The following is a 15,770-nucleotide window of genomic DNA, read 5'->3' as shown; positions in this document are numbered from 1 at the left end:
CTTTTTGCTATAATAAAAATCCCCAAAAACATATATAAATTTTTTTTCCCTCAGTTTAGGCCGATAAGTATTCTTCTACATATTTTTGGTAAAAAAACGCAATAAGCGTTTATGGTTTGTGCAAAATTTATAGCGTTTACAAAATAGGGAATAGTTTTATTGCATTTTTATAAAAAAAAATTTTTTTTACTACTAATGGTGGTGATCAGCGATTTTTTTCGTGACTGCGACATTATGGCGGACACTTCCGACAATTTTGACACATTTTTGGGACCATTGTCATTTTCACAGCAAAAAATGCATTTAAATTGCATCGTTTATTGTGAAAATGACAGTTGCAGTTTGGGAGTTAACCACAGGGGGCGCTGTAGGAGTTAGGGTTCACCTAGTGTGTGTTTACAACTATAGGGGGGTGTGGCTGTAGGAATGACATCATCGATCGAGTCTCCCTATATAAGGGATCACTCGATCGATGCATCGCCACAGTGAAGCACGGGGAAGCCGTGTTTACATACGGTTCTCCCCGTTCTTCAGCTCCGGGGAGCGATCGCGACGGACCCCCGACCCGCAGAAAGGCAAGGACGTACATGTACGCCCATTTGCCTGTACGTGCCATTCTGTGGACGTACATATACATGCGGCGGTCGGGAAGTGGTTAAAAAAACACGACTTGTGAAATGTCGTTAGCATGTTGGAGTTTATGTGAGATTGATGTGACTGGGTTTACCTCCCTCAAGGCCGGCAGGAGATCAGTAAGAGGCAGAGTATGCCCGCACGGTCAGCGGGCGTACCCTAAGGGACACATAAAACAGACTTCAAAACCCGTCCCGTCTAACAACTCCACCTTATTTCTAGCTTTAGAAACCATTTCAAGGAAGGGCACTTATGTGGGGGAAAAAAAAAGCGGACCCAGAGGGCAGAGCTGGCAGAGGCACAGATCCTATCCTCCCGTCACCTCGCCATGTTTAATTCATCCCGACTTCTCCTGTTCTGTCACAGTGAAAGACTTCTCTTTATGTTGACCTCAGTACTTTTCACGTTAAATTACAGCCTATTGATATTCCTGGCTCAATTCGCCCAGATATTATATCAACAGCTGTCAGCAGTCAGCCAAAAACCTATATATGTATTTCTCCCCCAATGAGAAAGTTTAATATATTCGTCAACGGAAAAAGACAAGCTTTGAAAGCGCAGCGTTATCAGCGATATTCCTTAGTTAGCATTATCTGCCTCATTATGATGTATGGATCCGATTGTTTCACTTGACCTTCCAATGTGCTCTTTGTCAATTCCCTTTATGTCTCTAAATGCATAGATTGGCAACAAGAATAGCTTTATTTATAGCTACTAAAAAAGACAGACAGTTGCTGGGAACTTGACTGTGTGTGTCTATATACTGTGTGTGTGTGTGTGTGTGTGTGTGTGTGTGTGTGTGTGTGTGTGTGTGTGTGTGTGTGTCTATATACTGTGTGTGTGTGTGTGTGTGTGTGTGTCTATATACTGTGTGTGTGTGTCTATATACTGTGTGTGTCTATATATTGTGTGTGTGTGTGTGTGTGTGTGTGTGTGTGTGTGTGTGTGTGTGTGTGTGTTATATATTAGTGCTGTCAAGCGATTAAAATTTCTAAATCGCGATTAAATCGCATTAATGTCATAGTTAACTCACGATTAATCGCGCGATTAAGGAGGTTCACCCTTTAAAACATTTTTTTTTTTTGTTTTCTTATTTATTTTATTTTTTTTTTATAATATTAAATTGTGTTTTTTTTACATTTTGATCACTTTTATTGCTGTCACAAGGAATGTAAACATCCCATGTGACAGCAATAGGTGGTGACAGGTACTCTTTATGGAGGGATCGGGGGTCTAAAAGACCTCCGAGCCCTCCTTTGCACTTCAAAGTATTCAGATCGCCGAAAACGGCGATTCTGAATACTGTGTACTTTTTTAAATCCGGCGCCATTGGCAGCCGAGAAACCCGGAAGTGACGTCATGACGCCGCTTCCGTGGTTTCAATGCGGAGACTGAATCAAAGCCGTTTACGGCTTAGTGTCAGTCTCCAACCTGGACACAGAAGGCGGCGGATCGAGGATCGGGTCTCCCGGTGGGACGGGAGGCCCGGTCAGAGCGGCGAAAGGCGGCGGGATGTCCCCTCCCGCTCCTCCGGCATAACAACCGAGCGGCTTTTAGCCGCATCGGTTGTTATGTTTGGATAGCCGATCGCCCGCTCTAAACAACGGTACCGGGATGATGCCTGCGGCTGCAGGCATCATCCTGGTATAACCCCCGAACGTTAATCGCGCGATAAAAAAATTGACGGCGTTAACATGGGTTTGTGTTAACGCCGTTAATAACGCGTTTAACTGACAGCACCAATTAATTAATATATATATATATATATATATATATATATATATATATCACACACACATACATACATACATACATACATACACACACACACACAATATACAGTACAGACCAAAAGTTTGGACACACCTTCTCTAGAGCTAGAATTATTGTTCGAGCTCCAACGATCGCGGCGATACCCCACATGTGTGGTTTGAATATCGTTTACATATGCCGGCGCTACTCACGTATGTAGTCCATTCTGCGCGCGAGCTTGGCGGGACGCGGCGCGTTTTCTGGCTCCTAACTTTTTTAGCTGGCTCCTAGATTCCAAGCAAATTTGTCAAACCCTGACCTAAATTATATATCCCATAGTTTGTAGGCGCACAAAACCCAATTCATTCACACACACACACACTTTTCTTTTTTATCAAAAAGACATGTAGCAGAATACTTTTTTTTTTTTATGCTTTTTATAGCAGAAAGTAAAACATTTTCCTTCAAAGTCTTTGGTCTTTTATTTTATGCGCTATAAAAAAAAAAAAAAAAAAAAAAAAATAAAAAAACCCAGTGGCAAACACCACCAAAAAAAATAAAAAATAAAAAGGGGGGAGCACTATTTGAGAAAATAAAATAAAAAATTACATACATTTTAAAATAAAATGATATAAAAATAATGATATAAAATGTTATTTGGGTACAAAGTTGCATGACCACCTAAATTACCAGTTAAAGGGGGAAGCACCGCTTGTTGGCACTCTCCCCCACTGCTACATTTGAAACTTTTTTTTTGGGGGGGGGGGACAAGATCACCACGGCGATCTACAAACCTTTCCAGCCCCTGAACACCCCCCCCCCCCCCCTCACTGCCTTTTGGGACATATACGGGTCCATCCTGCAAGGCTGGTTAAAAACACCTGAACATATTCAAAAATACAGGGGGGTTTGGTCACACTATATGGTCATATAGTACAGGGGTTGACAAATTTGCTTGGAATCTAGGAGCCAGCTAAAAAAAGTTAGGAGCCAAAAAAACGCGCCCCGTCCAGACGAGCTTGTGCGCAGAAGCGAACACATACGTGAGCAGCGCCCGAATATGTAAACGGTGTTCAAACCACACATGTGAGGTATCGCCGCGATTGGTAGAGTGAGAGCAATAATTCTAGCCCTAGACCTCCTCTGTAACTCAAAACATGCAACCTGTAGAATTTTTTTAAACGTCGCCTATGGAGATTTTAAAGGGTAAAAGTTTGTCGCCATTCCACGAGCGGACGTAATTTTGAAGCGTGACATGTTGGGTATCAATTAACTTGGCGTAACATTATCTTTCATAATATTAAAAAAAAAATGAGGATAACTTTACTGTTGTCTTATTTTTTTATTTAAAAAAAGTATAATTTTTTCCCAAAAACGTGCGCTTGTAAGACCGCTGCGCAAATACGGCGTGACAGAAAGTATTGCAACGATCGCCATTTTATTCTCTAGGGTGTTAGGATAAAAAATATAATGTTTGGGTGTTCCAATTAGAGGGAAGAAGATGGCAGTGAAAATAGTGAAAAATGACATTAGAATTGCTGTTTAACTTGTAATGCTTTACTTGTAATACCAACGGCCACCACCAGATGGCGCCAGCTTACACATCTGGTGGTAATAACTTGTAATACCAACGGCTCACCACCAGATGGCGCCAGCTCCCCTTCCAAGCAAAGTCGCCAGGACCCCATTTCTAGTCGACCGGGATTTGTCGAGCCCTGATATAGTGCTAAGCCCACTTGCCGCGAAAAAGTACCCTGAACTAGCCTGAAGGATTCACTGCCGGTTTCCCCTTACTTACAATGCCAACGCCTGCACCCAAAATCGATAAATCGTTGGGGCTCAGGGTGCAGACAGCGCGGGATCCCTGGGCAGGTAAGTGTCCTTATATTAAGTCAGCAGCTACAGTATTTGTTGCTGCTGACTTTTATTACTTTACAATTAGCGCAGTGCTGAATAGCAATAAATGTTCTGCTCATAAAGGGGGGGGGGTAAAACCTTCCAGAGCCAAGATGGTTAAAGCGGCTCTCCACCCTAAAGTGAAGTCCCGCTGATCGGAACCCTCCCCCCCTCCGGTGTCACATTTGACACCTTTCAGGGGGGAGGGGGGTGCAGATACCTGTCTAAAGACGGGCAAAAGACGGGCATTCCGTCACATCCCGTCACCCCCTCCCGTTGTGTGCTGGGAACACTCCGCTCCCAGCACACAGCGGGAGCCAATTGGCGGGCGCGGCGCGACTCGCGCATGCACCATAGGGAACCGGGCAGTGAAGCCGCAGCGCTTCACTTCCTGGTTCCCTCAGCGTGGATGGCGGGGGGAGCAGCAGAGAGACGAGCGATCGCTCGTCCTCTGCTGCGATCGGCGCTGGACTCCAGGACAGGTAAGTGTCCTAATATTAAAAGTCAGCAGCTGCAGTATTTGTAGCTGCTGGCTTTTAATATTTTTTTCCCATGGCACATCCGCTTTAAGTCATCAAATGTTTCTAGAAGTGAAAACAAATAAAAAGGGTATAAAAATACAAAAAAAAAAGTTATTTTGATTACAGGATCCTTCGATTTCACACGTTGCATCACTCTGACATCACATGATCGTTGGGAGGCGATATTATGGGGAAAATGATTGACAAGGAACGTAGAGTCTGCAGCCGCGTGGCTCAGACAGCTCCAAGGTCAGTGGTGGCAACTCGCGGGCCGGACGCGCGCACGGTGCCTTAAATAGTACGCAGCCTTGTACTGAGCCCACAGCAAAAATGTCAATGTTGTGGGAACATTAAATCTGAACTCCGGGCAGATATTAAGGACACCAATTAATGCAGCTCAGGATTCATTAAAGTGAAAGTTAGCTGAAAAATAAAAAAAATTGCAAGAGGGCTCCTCGCTGCAGACAGGCCGTGTCGCTACGGCAACAAAACAAACCCACCTGCCTGTTCACAGGGGTTAACCACTTCCCACCCAGGTCAGTTCTGACAATTCTCTCCTACATGTAAAAATCAGCATTCTATGGCTAGAAAAAAATAAATAAATAAAAACCATACCGTATTTATCGGCGTATACCGCGCACTTTTTTCCCCTTAAAATCAGGTCGAAATCGTGGGTGCGATTTTTTTTATACGCCGATACTGCTGTTCCCAGCGCCGCAGAAATAGACCGAGCCGAGTGTACTAGGCTACGCTCGCAGCAACACGAGAGGAGCAGAGACAAGCCGAGAGGAGCAGAGACAAGCGGAGCAGAGACAAGCCGAGAGGAGCAGAGACAAGCGGAGCAGAGACAAGCCGAGAGGAGCAGAGACAAGCGGAGCAGAGACAAGCCGAGAGGAGCCGAGTGTACTGCGCACTCGGCTAGGTTCGCAGCCACGCAAGAGGAGCCGAACACACAGGAAATCCGGCTCCTCTCGGCGCCAAATCCAAAAACAAACACCGCTGCAACCCCGGGCAAGGTGTGGATGGACTGGACGGACCCAGCGCGCAAGGAAGCCGCAGACGGACACCCACAAGGCTGGATGGACCCCACGCAAAGAAGCCGCAGACGGACACCCACAAGGCTGGACGGACCCAGCGCGCAAGGAAGCCGCAGACGGACACCCACAAGGCTGGACGGACCCAGCGCACAAGGAAGTATGCAGCCGGACAAGGCCGCTGATGGACGCAGGGAAAAAAAACGCAAGTTCTTTTTTTTCCCCTAAAAATACCTTCCAAAGTTTGGGGCGCGCGGTATACCCCGATAAATACAGTAATTTTTTTTTTTTTTTTTTTTTAGCAGAGACCTCAGAGAATACAATGGTGGTCATTGCGCAACAATACCTTTTCTTAGAAATGTTTTTTAAAGTTTCATGCTTTAAAAATATATAATGAGAAAAAAAATAAAAAAGAAAAAAGAAAACACACACCGTAAAAAGTTAGCCCAATTTTTTTTATATAAATGTGCAAGATAATGTTGCACTGAGTAAATTGTTACACAACAGGTTACACTTTAAAATTGCGCACACTCGTGGAATGGCGTCAAACTTCGGTACTTAAAAATCCCCTTAGGTGACGCTTTACATTATTTTACAGGTTGCATGTTCGCAGCGATAACTGGGCTTAGGATAAAAAGGGAAGGCGCGGGGCCCCCGGGCCAAGGATAAAAAGGGAAGGCGCGGGGCCCCCGGGCCAAGGATAATAAGGGGACCCACTGGGTTAAAGGAAAAATTGGGGCCAAAAATAGTGGGGGGGGGGGGGCTCGCCAAGAACAAGTGGTGGGGCCCCCGGGGCCAAGAACAAGTGGTGGGGCCCCTGGGGCCAAGAACAAGTGGTGGGGCCCCTGGGGCCAAGAACAAGTGGTGGGGCCCCTGGAGCCAAGAACAAGTGGTGGGGCCCCTGGAGCCAAGAACAAGTGGTGGGGCCCCTGGAGCCAAGAACAAGTGGTGGGGCCCCTGGGGCCAAGAACAAGGGGAGGGGCTCCTGTCACCCTCCAGGAAGGTCAGTCATGTTCCCAGTGAAGGCGGACGGTGGGGGGCGCTGTGCTCCTCTCCTGATCACACACCTCCTCCTCAGCCTGTCCCCGCCACCCTCTCCTGTCATTGGACGGATCTCCTCCTCATCTCGGCACACACCGGCTGTCATGTCCCGGGGTCACCTCTCCACACCGGCTACCCCTCCTCCCCTCACCCCCGCTCCTCGTCCGACCCCCCGCCATAGACCGGCCCTCCCCCCATAATCACCCCCCCGGTCCGGCTCACCTCCCTCCTGACGTTTAGCAGCGCGTAGTAGTCATCGTTGTCCACCTCTTCCTCCATAAAGGCGGCCGCCATCTTCCTCACCTTTCACCTCCGCCACCGAGTTTGCCGGGAACACAGAGCGGCCGCCGGAGAGGAGCGCTCTGCACAGCGACGCCTGCAGGACGGCGGAGGAACTGCGCGGCGCTCTATGGGGCGGGCGGCTGGCTGTGTGCGGGGGCGTGGCTTCAGGAGGAGCTGTCACTCTATTTATAGAAGGAAGAACACAGTTCTTATAAATAGAATAAAACAGGATACATGAAAATAAAAAAACAAAAATATAAAATTATATATATATATTGACATTGTTATTATTAATACAAATAATATTAATACATTTTTAAATCCAACTGGCATGGTAGGAACCCCCTCATAATGAGCACAGCGCCAGTACAGACCCGGGAACTCAGCACAGGGATGGTGGGAACCCCTCATAATGAGCACAGCGCCAGTACAGACCCGGGAACTCAGCACAGGGATGGTGGGAACCCCTCATAATGGGCACAGCGCCAGTACAGACCCGGGAACTCAGCATAGGGATGGTGGGAACCCCTCATAATGGGCACAGCGCCAGTACAGACCCGGGAACTCAGCATAGGGATGGTGGGAACCCCTTGTAATGGGCACAGCAGGTGTACAGACCCAGGAACTCAGCACAGGGATGGTGGGAACTCCTCATAATGGGGCACAGCGGGGGGTACAGACCCGGGAACTCAGCACAGGGATGGTGGGAACCCCTCATAATGGGCACAGCGGGTGTACAGACCCGGGAACTCAGCACAGGGATGGTGGGAACCCCTCATAATGGGCACAGCGGGTGTACAGACCCGGGAACTCAGCACAGGGATGGTGGGAACCCCTCATAATGGGCACAGCGCCAGTACAGACCCGGGAACTCAGCATAGGGATGGTGGGAACCCCTCATAATGGGGCACAGCAGGTGTACAGACCCGGGAACTCAGCACAGGGATGGTGGGAACCCCTTGTAATGGGCACAGCAGGTGTACAGACCCGGGAACTCAGCACATGGATGGTGAGAACCCCTCATAATGGGGCACAGCGGGGGGTACAGACCCGGGAACTCAGCACAGGGATGGTGGGAACCCCTCATAATGGGCACAGCGGGTGTACAGACCCGGGAACTCAGCACAGGGATGGTGGGAACCCCTCATAATGGGCACAGCGGGTGTACAGACCCGGGAACTCAGCACAGGGATGGTGGGAACCCCTCATAATGGGCACAGCGGGTGTACAGACCTGGGAACTCAGCACAGGGATGGTGGGAACCCCTCATAATGGGCACAGCGGGTGTACAGACCCGGGAACTCAGCACAGGGATGGTAGGAACCCCTCAGAATGGGCACAGCAGGTGTACAGACCCGGGAACTCAGCACAGGGATGGTGGGAACCCCTCATAATGGGCACAGCGGGTGTACAGACCCGGGAACTCAGCACAGGGATGGTGGGAACCCCTCATAATGGGCACAGCGGGTGTACAGACCCGGGAACTCAGCACAGGAATGGTGGGAACCCCTCATAATGGGCACAGCGGGTGTACAGACCCGGGAACTCATCACAGGGATGGTGGGAACCCCTCATAATAGGCACAGCAGGTGTACAGACCCGGGAACTCAGCACAGGGATGGTAGGAACCCCTCATAATGGGCACAGCGGGTGTACAGACCTAGGAACTCAGCACAGGGATGGTAGGAACCCCTCATAATGGGCACAGCGGGTGTACAGACCTAGGAACTCAGCACAGGGATGGTGGGAACCCCTCATAATTGCACAGCGGGTGTACAGACCCGGGAACTCAGCACAGGGATGGTGGGAACTCCTCATAATGGGCACAGCGGGTGTACAGACCCGGGAACTCAGCACAGGGATGGTGGGAACTCCTCATAATGGGCACAGCGGGTGTACAGACCCGGGAACTCAGCACAGGGATGGTGGGAACCACCTGCTGTGGGGGGGCTCTAATGGGGGACACCTGCTGTGGGGGGGCTCTGATGGGGGACACCTGCTGGGGGGGCTCTGATGGGGGACACCTGCTGTGGGCGGCTCTGATGGGGGACACCTGCTGTGGGGGGCTCTAATGGGGGACACCTGCTGTGGGGGGCTCTGATGGGGGACACCTGCTGTGGGGGGCTCTGATGGGGGACACCTGCTGTGGGGGGGCTCTGATGGGGGACACCTGCTGTGGGCGGCTCTGATGGGGGACACCTGCTGTGGGGGGCTCTAATGGGGGACACCTGCTGTGGGGGGCTCTGATGGGGGACACCTGCTGTGGGGGGCTCTGATGGGGGACACTAATGAAGACTTCTTAGGGGAGCATCTCTGTGTTTGAGTCATTGCCATAGACACATTTGTAAAGGGGAGGAGTTAGTAAGATGACCACGTCCATGTGGGGGCGCCAGAAATATTTCTGCACCCAGGCGTCTGTGACCCTAGGATCGGCCCTGCAAATGAGGTTTAATGTAGAAATGTAAACTAATGCATTTGGGTGGCAAAAATCTGAATGCAATCTATACACTGTGGGGAGAACCTCTGGGGGAATCTAGGATGGAAAATTACCTGGGGGGTCCTAGTAGATGATAGGCTCAGCAATGCCAAGCTGCTGCTAACAAAGCAAACAGAATATTGGCATTAAAAAGGGGATTAACGAAAATTATAATTCTTCCGCACTACAAGACTCTGGTCCGGCCGCACCTGGAGTATGCCGCCCAGTTCTGGGCTCCAGTCCTCAGGAAGGATGTACTGGAAATGGAGCGAGTACAAAGAAGGGCAATAAAGTCAATAAAGGGTCTGGAGGATATTAGTTATGGGGAAAGGTTGTGAGCACTGAACTTATTCTCTCTGGAGAAGAGACGCTTGAGAGGGAAGATGATTTCTATGTACAATTACCGTACTGGTGACCCCACAATAGGGAGAAAACTTTTTTGCGGAAGGGAGTTTAACAAGACACGCGGCCACTCACTAAAATTAGAAGAAAAGAGGTTTAAACTTAACCACTTCCCGACCTCCTCATGTAAATTTACGTCGGCAGAATGGCACGGACAGGCACATCAACGTACCTGTACGTGCCTGCCTAGACGTGGGTGGGGGGTCCGATCGGGAGCCCCCCCCCCCCACTACATGCGGAGGTCGGTAAGCCTCGGGGAGTGATCCGGGACGACGGCGCGGCTATTTGTTTATAGCCGCTCTGTCGCGATCGCTCCCCGGAGCTGAAGAACGGGGAGAGCCGTATGTAAACACGGCTTCCCCGTGCTTCACTGTGGCGGCGCATCGATCGGGTGATCCCTTTTATAAGGAGACTCGATCGATGATGTCAGTCCTACAGCCACACCCCCCTACACTAGTAAACACATACACAGTGATCCCTAAATGTTACAGCGCCCCCTGTGTTTAACTCCCAAACTGCAACTGTCATTTTCACAATAAACAATGCAATTTAAATGCATTTTTTGCTGTGAAAATGACAATGGGCCATATTCTTAAACAAGTTACGTAGGCGTATCAGCAGATACGCCTACGTAAGTCCGTTTCCTATGTTTAAGTGTATTCTCAAACTGAGATACACTTAAACATGCCTAAGATACGACGGCTTGCGCCGTTGTATCTTAGGCTGCAATATTTACGCTGACCGCTAGGTGGCGTTTCCTTTGCGGTCAGCGTAGAATATGCAAATGACTAGTCACGCCGATTCTCTAACGTACGCTTGCCCGCCGTAGTGTTTTAACGTCGTTTCCGTAAGCGATACGCGGCGTAAAGATAAAGATGCCCCCTAGGTGGCATACTCAATGTTAAGTATGGCCGTCGATCCCGCGTCGAAATTTCAAAATTTAACGTCGTTTGCGTAAGTCGTCCGTGAATGGCGCTGGACGCCATTTACGTTACAGTCAAAACAAATGACGTCCGTGAGACGTCATTTAGCGCAATGCACGTCGGGTAATTTACCCGACGGAGCATGCGCATTACGATCGGCGCGGGAGCGCGCCTAATTTAAATGATCCACGCCCCCTGCCAGGATCATTTGAATTAGGATGGCTTACGCGGGTGGACTTTACGCGACGCCGCCGCAAGTTTACAGGTAAGTGGTTTGTGAATCAGGCACTTGCCACTTAAACTTGCGGCGGAGTAATGTAAAGTACATACGATCCGCCGCCTTAGATGTATAAGAATATGGCCCAATGGTCCCAAAAATTTGTCAAAATTGTCCGAAGTGTCCGCCATAATGTCGCAGTCACGAAAAAAATCGCTGATCGCCGCCATTACTAGTAAAAAAAATAAAAGAAAATAAAAATGCAAAAAAACTATCCCCTATTTTGTAAACGCTATAAATTTTGCGCAAACCAACCGATAAACGATTATTGCGATTTTTTTTACCAAAAATAGGTAGAAGAATACGTATCGGCCTAAACTGAGGAAAAAAAATTTTTATATATGTTTTTGGGGGATATTTATTATAGCAAAAAGTAAAAAATATTGCATTTTTTTCAAAATTGTCGCTCTATTTTTGTTTATAGCGCAAAAAATAAAAACCGCAGAGGTGATCAAATACCACCAAAAGAAAGCTCTATTTGTGGGGGAAAAAGGACGCCAATTTTGTTTGGGAGCCACATCGCACGACCGCGCAATTGTCTGTTAAAGCGACGCAGTCCCGAACTGTAAAAACCCCTTGGGTCTTTAGCCAGCATATTGGTCCGGGGCTTAAGTGGTTAAACTACGTAGAGAGTTCTTTACTGTAAGAGCGGCAAGGATGTGGAATTCTCTTCCACAGGCGGTGGTCTCAGCGGGGAGCATCGAAAGTTTCAAAAAACGATTAGATAACGACCGCAACATACAGGGATATACAATGTAATGCTGACATATAATCACACACATAGGTTGGACTTGATGGTCTTGTGTCTTTTTTCAACCTCACTTATTATGTAACTATGTAACCTACATAAAAAATTGCAACGATCACTATTTTATTCTCTAGGGTCTCTGCTAAAAATATATATAATGTATGGGGATTCTGAGTAATTTTTTAGCATTTTTTATGCCGCGCACACACCATCGTTTTTCCTGTCGTTCAAAAACCCGTTGTTTTTCACAACGTGATTCCTCTCCAGCCTGACTTGCATACACACGTTCATGCAAAAAACGTCCGACCAAAGCGCGGTGACGTACAACGCGTACGACGGGACTATAAAAGGGAAGTTCCTTTCAAATGGCGCCAGCCTTTGGGCTGCTTTTGGGCCACATACTTGATTCTGAGCATGCGTGTTTTTTTCCCCTCGGAAAAGCATACACATGACCGTTTTTCATGACGAGAAAAAGACTGACGTGAAACACAACGAGAAAAAAAAGAGAGCTGGTTTACATTTTTTTGCGGGCAGTTTTTTTGTTGAGAGCATAGAGAGCAGGGAGCATAAACACCAGGCCCGGACTGGCCATAGGGCATAGGGCACGTGGCGGCCCGCGGGCCACATGTCATGTCTCCCCCCAGTGTAACATGCAGGGGGTCCAGAACTGTTAGGGGGGGGGATGTCTGTGTAATGTAAAGGGGTCCAGAGGTGCAGGGTGCTGTGTAATGTAAAGGGGTCCAGAGGTGCAGGGTGCTGTGTAATGTAAAGGGGCCCAGAGGTGCAGGGTGCTGTGTAATGTAAAGGGGTCCAGAGGTGCAGGGTGCTGTGTAATGTAAAGGGGTCCAGAGGTGCAGGGTGCTGTGTAATGTAAAGGGGTCCAGAGGTGCAGGGTGCTGTGTAATGTAAATGGGTCCAGAGGTGCAGGGTGCTGTGTAATGTAAAGGGGTCCAGAGGTGCAGGGTGCTGTGTAATGTAAATGGGTCCAGAGGTGCAGGGTGCTGTGTAATGTAAAGGGGTCCAGAGGTGCAGGGTGCTGTGTAATGTAAAGGGGCCCAGAGGTGCAGGGTGCTGTGTAATGTAAAGGGGTCCAGAGGTGCAGGGTGCTGTGTAATGTAAAGGGGCCCAGAGGTGCAGGGTGCTGTGTAATGTAAAGGGGCCCAGAGGTGCAGGGTGCTGTGTAATGTAAAGGGGTCCAGAGGTGCAGGGTGCTGTGTAATGTAAAGGGGTCCAGAGTTGCAGGGTGCTGTGTAATGTAAAGGGGTCCAGAGGTGTGGTGCTATGTAATGTAAAGGGGTCCAGAGGTGCGGTGCTATGTAATGTAAAGGGGTCCAGGGTGCTGTGTAATGTAAAGGGGTCCAGAGGTGTAGGGTGCTTTGTAATGTAAAGGGGTCCAAAGGTGTAGGGTGCTGTGTAATGTAAAAGGGTCCAGAGGTGTGGTGCTATGTAATGTAACGTAAAGGGGTCCAGGGTGCTGTGTAATGTAAAAGGGTCCAGAGGTGTGGTGCTATGTAATGTAAAGGGGTCCAGAGGTGCGGTGCTATGTAATGTAAAGGGGTCCAGGGTGCTGTGTAATGTAAAGGGGTCCAGAGGTGCAGGGTGCTGTGTAATGTAAAGGGGTCCGGAGGTGCAGTGTGCTGTGCAATGTAAAGGGACCCAGAGGTGCAGGGTGCTGTGTAATGTAAAGGGGTCCGGAGGTGCAGGGTGCTGTGTAATGTAAAGGGACCCAGAGGTACAGGGTGCTGTGTAATGTAAAGGGGTCCAGACGTACAAGGTGCTGGAACCCCACATCCCATTATTAAACGCTGCCGCGAAGCGCCGCCGCCGCACCGCCGCGCCCCCCTTCGAGCTGCTCAGTCTAAAATGCCCGGGCCTATTTTTTGTCCCAGTCCGGGCCCTGATACACACAACCGTTTTTCTCGACCAATATAAAAAATGGCAGTTTTTTCGTCGTGTGTACGAGGCATTAGAATTATGATGTCGGAGAGAAATGCCAGAATTAGCCCGGATGCGGAAAAAAAAAGAAACGCGACGACGGCTCTGGCAGCAAACAGGTTAAAGCCGCCCCTGAATGAAGGAAGCCGGGGTAACCCTGCGAGAGAATTGCATCAGAAAAGAGACTGTTTTCGTTCTTTCAGCCCATCAGGTTCAGGGAAACAGGAGGTGAGAATAATAGCAGGCAATAAAGTTTGAGAACAAGCGGCGTGCGGCTGTGCACGCCGTTTTCTGCTTCCTTTTTTTTTTTAAGATACCAGGCCTTTCAAATCTGCAAGAAATTGGCACAAACACATATTTTATGAGAGGAGAGAAAAATGATAAATCTGACGCTTGCAGACAGCAGGGCTTGTCATGATTGTATCAGGGGCCGATCACCGGATGATATAGCTCTTTTCACTTTCAGAATGAAAGACGGCTTGCCTGGCCTAAATCACACCGGAGAAAGTACCGACTTCCAAAGTACGTCAGGGAGAAGAAGAGCGCTTTAAAAATGCATGCTCCCCAACTCTTAAAGCTACGAGATGTTCTGTAAATATATATATCATAGTTAAGGGGTGGTTCACCCTAAAAACGACATTTTCTTATTCCACTGCCCCCCCACATTACAATTCGATTAAGGCTCTTATTATTTTTTCCATGCTGTACATACCTTAGTACAGCATATTCACCCGTGCATCCGGGTTGCGAGTCCCGCGGGAGTGGGCGTTCCTCACATGCCGGTGATTGACGTTTTGCCCAAAAACGAGCTCCCCCCCGTCGCGTAAGCCGCGTCACGGTTGGCGAAAGGAGCCGAACGGCGAGTCGGCGCTATACTGCGCATGCGCATCGCCGTTCGGCTCCTTTCGCCAACCGTGACGCGGCTTACGCGACGGGGGGGGAGCTCGTTTTTGGGCAAAATGTCAATCACACACATGTGAGGAACGCCCACTCCCGCGGGACTCGCAACCCGGATGCACGGGCGAATATGCTCTACTAAGTTATGTACAGCATGGAAAAAATAATAAGAGCCTTAATCGAATTGTAATGTGGGGGGGCAGTGGAATAAGAAAATGTCGTTTTTAGGGTGAACCACCGCTTTAGTTCCTTTTTTATTTATTTTTTAATATTTTTTTATTTTGGAGCCCCGAACTCTTTTATCCCTTTTGGATGAGCGACTGTCTCCCCTACAGGTCTGACGTCTACATCTGACGTCTCCCCTACAGGTCTGACGTCTACATCTGACGTCTCCCCTACAGGTCTGACGTCTACATCTGACGTCTCCCCTAAAGGTCTGACGTCTCCCCTACAGGTCTGACGTCTACATCTGACGTCTCCCCTACAGGTCTGACGTCTACGTCTGACGTCTCCCCTACAGGTCTGACGTCTACGTCTGACGTCTCCCCTACAGGTCTGACGTCTACGTCTGACGTCTCCCCTACAGGTCTGACGTCTACGTTTGACGTCTCCCCTACAGGTCTGACGTCTACGTCTGACGTCTCCCCTACAGGTCTGACGTCTACATCTGACGTCTCCCCTACAGGTCTGACGTCTACATCTGACGTCTCCCCTACAGGTCTGACGTCTACATCTGACGTCTCCCCTACAGGTCTGACGTCTACATCTGACGTCTCCCCTACAGGTCTGACGTCTACATCTGACGTCTCCCCTACAGGTCTGACGTCTACATCTGACGTCTCCCCTACAGGTCTGACGTCTACATCTGACGTCTCCCCTACAGGTCTGACGTCTACATCTGACGTCTCCCCTACAGGTCTGACGTCTACATCTGACGTCTCCCCTACAGGTCT

At 49.0% G+C, this 15,770-nt stretch overlaps 1 protein-coding gene across 1 annotated transcript in view; it reads right to left on the bottom strand.

The window, feature by feature from the left end:
- DNAJC11 (DnaJ heat shock protein family (Hsp40) member C11) overlaps window positions 1–7,237 on the bottom strand; it is a 163,266-nt gene extending 156,029 nt beyond the window's left edge. The window contains 2 exon segments of the mRNA XM_040326699.1: window positions 1,359–1,379; window positions 7,100–7,237. Of these exon segments, the coding sequence (XP_040182633.1) occupies window positions 1,359–1,379; window positions 7,100–7,171 (93 nt within the window). The 5' untranslated portion in view covers window positions 7,172–7,237.
- Window positions 7,238–15,770: the final 8,533 nt, after the last annotated feature.

This window comes from Rana temporaria, chromosome 10 (assembly GCF_905171775.1).
Source record: "Rana temporaria chromosome 10, aRanTem1.1, whole genome shotgun sequence".
In the NCBI taxonomy this organism is placed as follows: Eukaryota; Metazoa; Chordata; class Amphibia; order Anura; family Ranidae; genus Rana; species Rana temporaria.
This window is presented reverse-complemented; position numbering and strand designations above follow the sequence as displayed.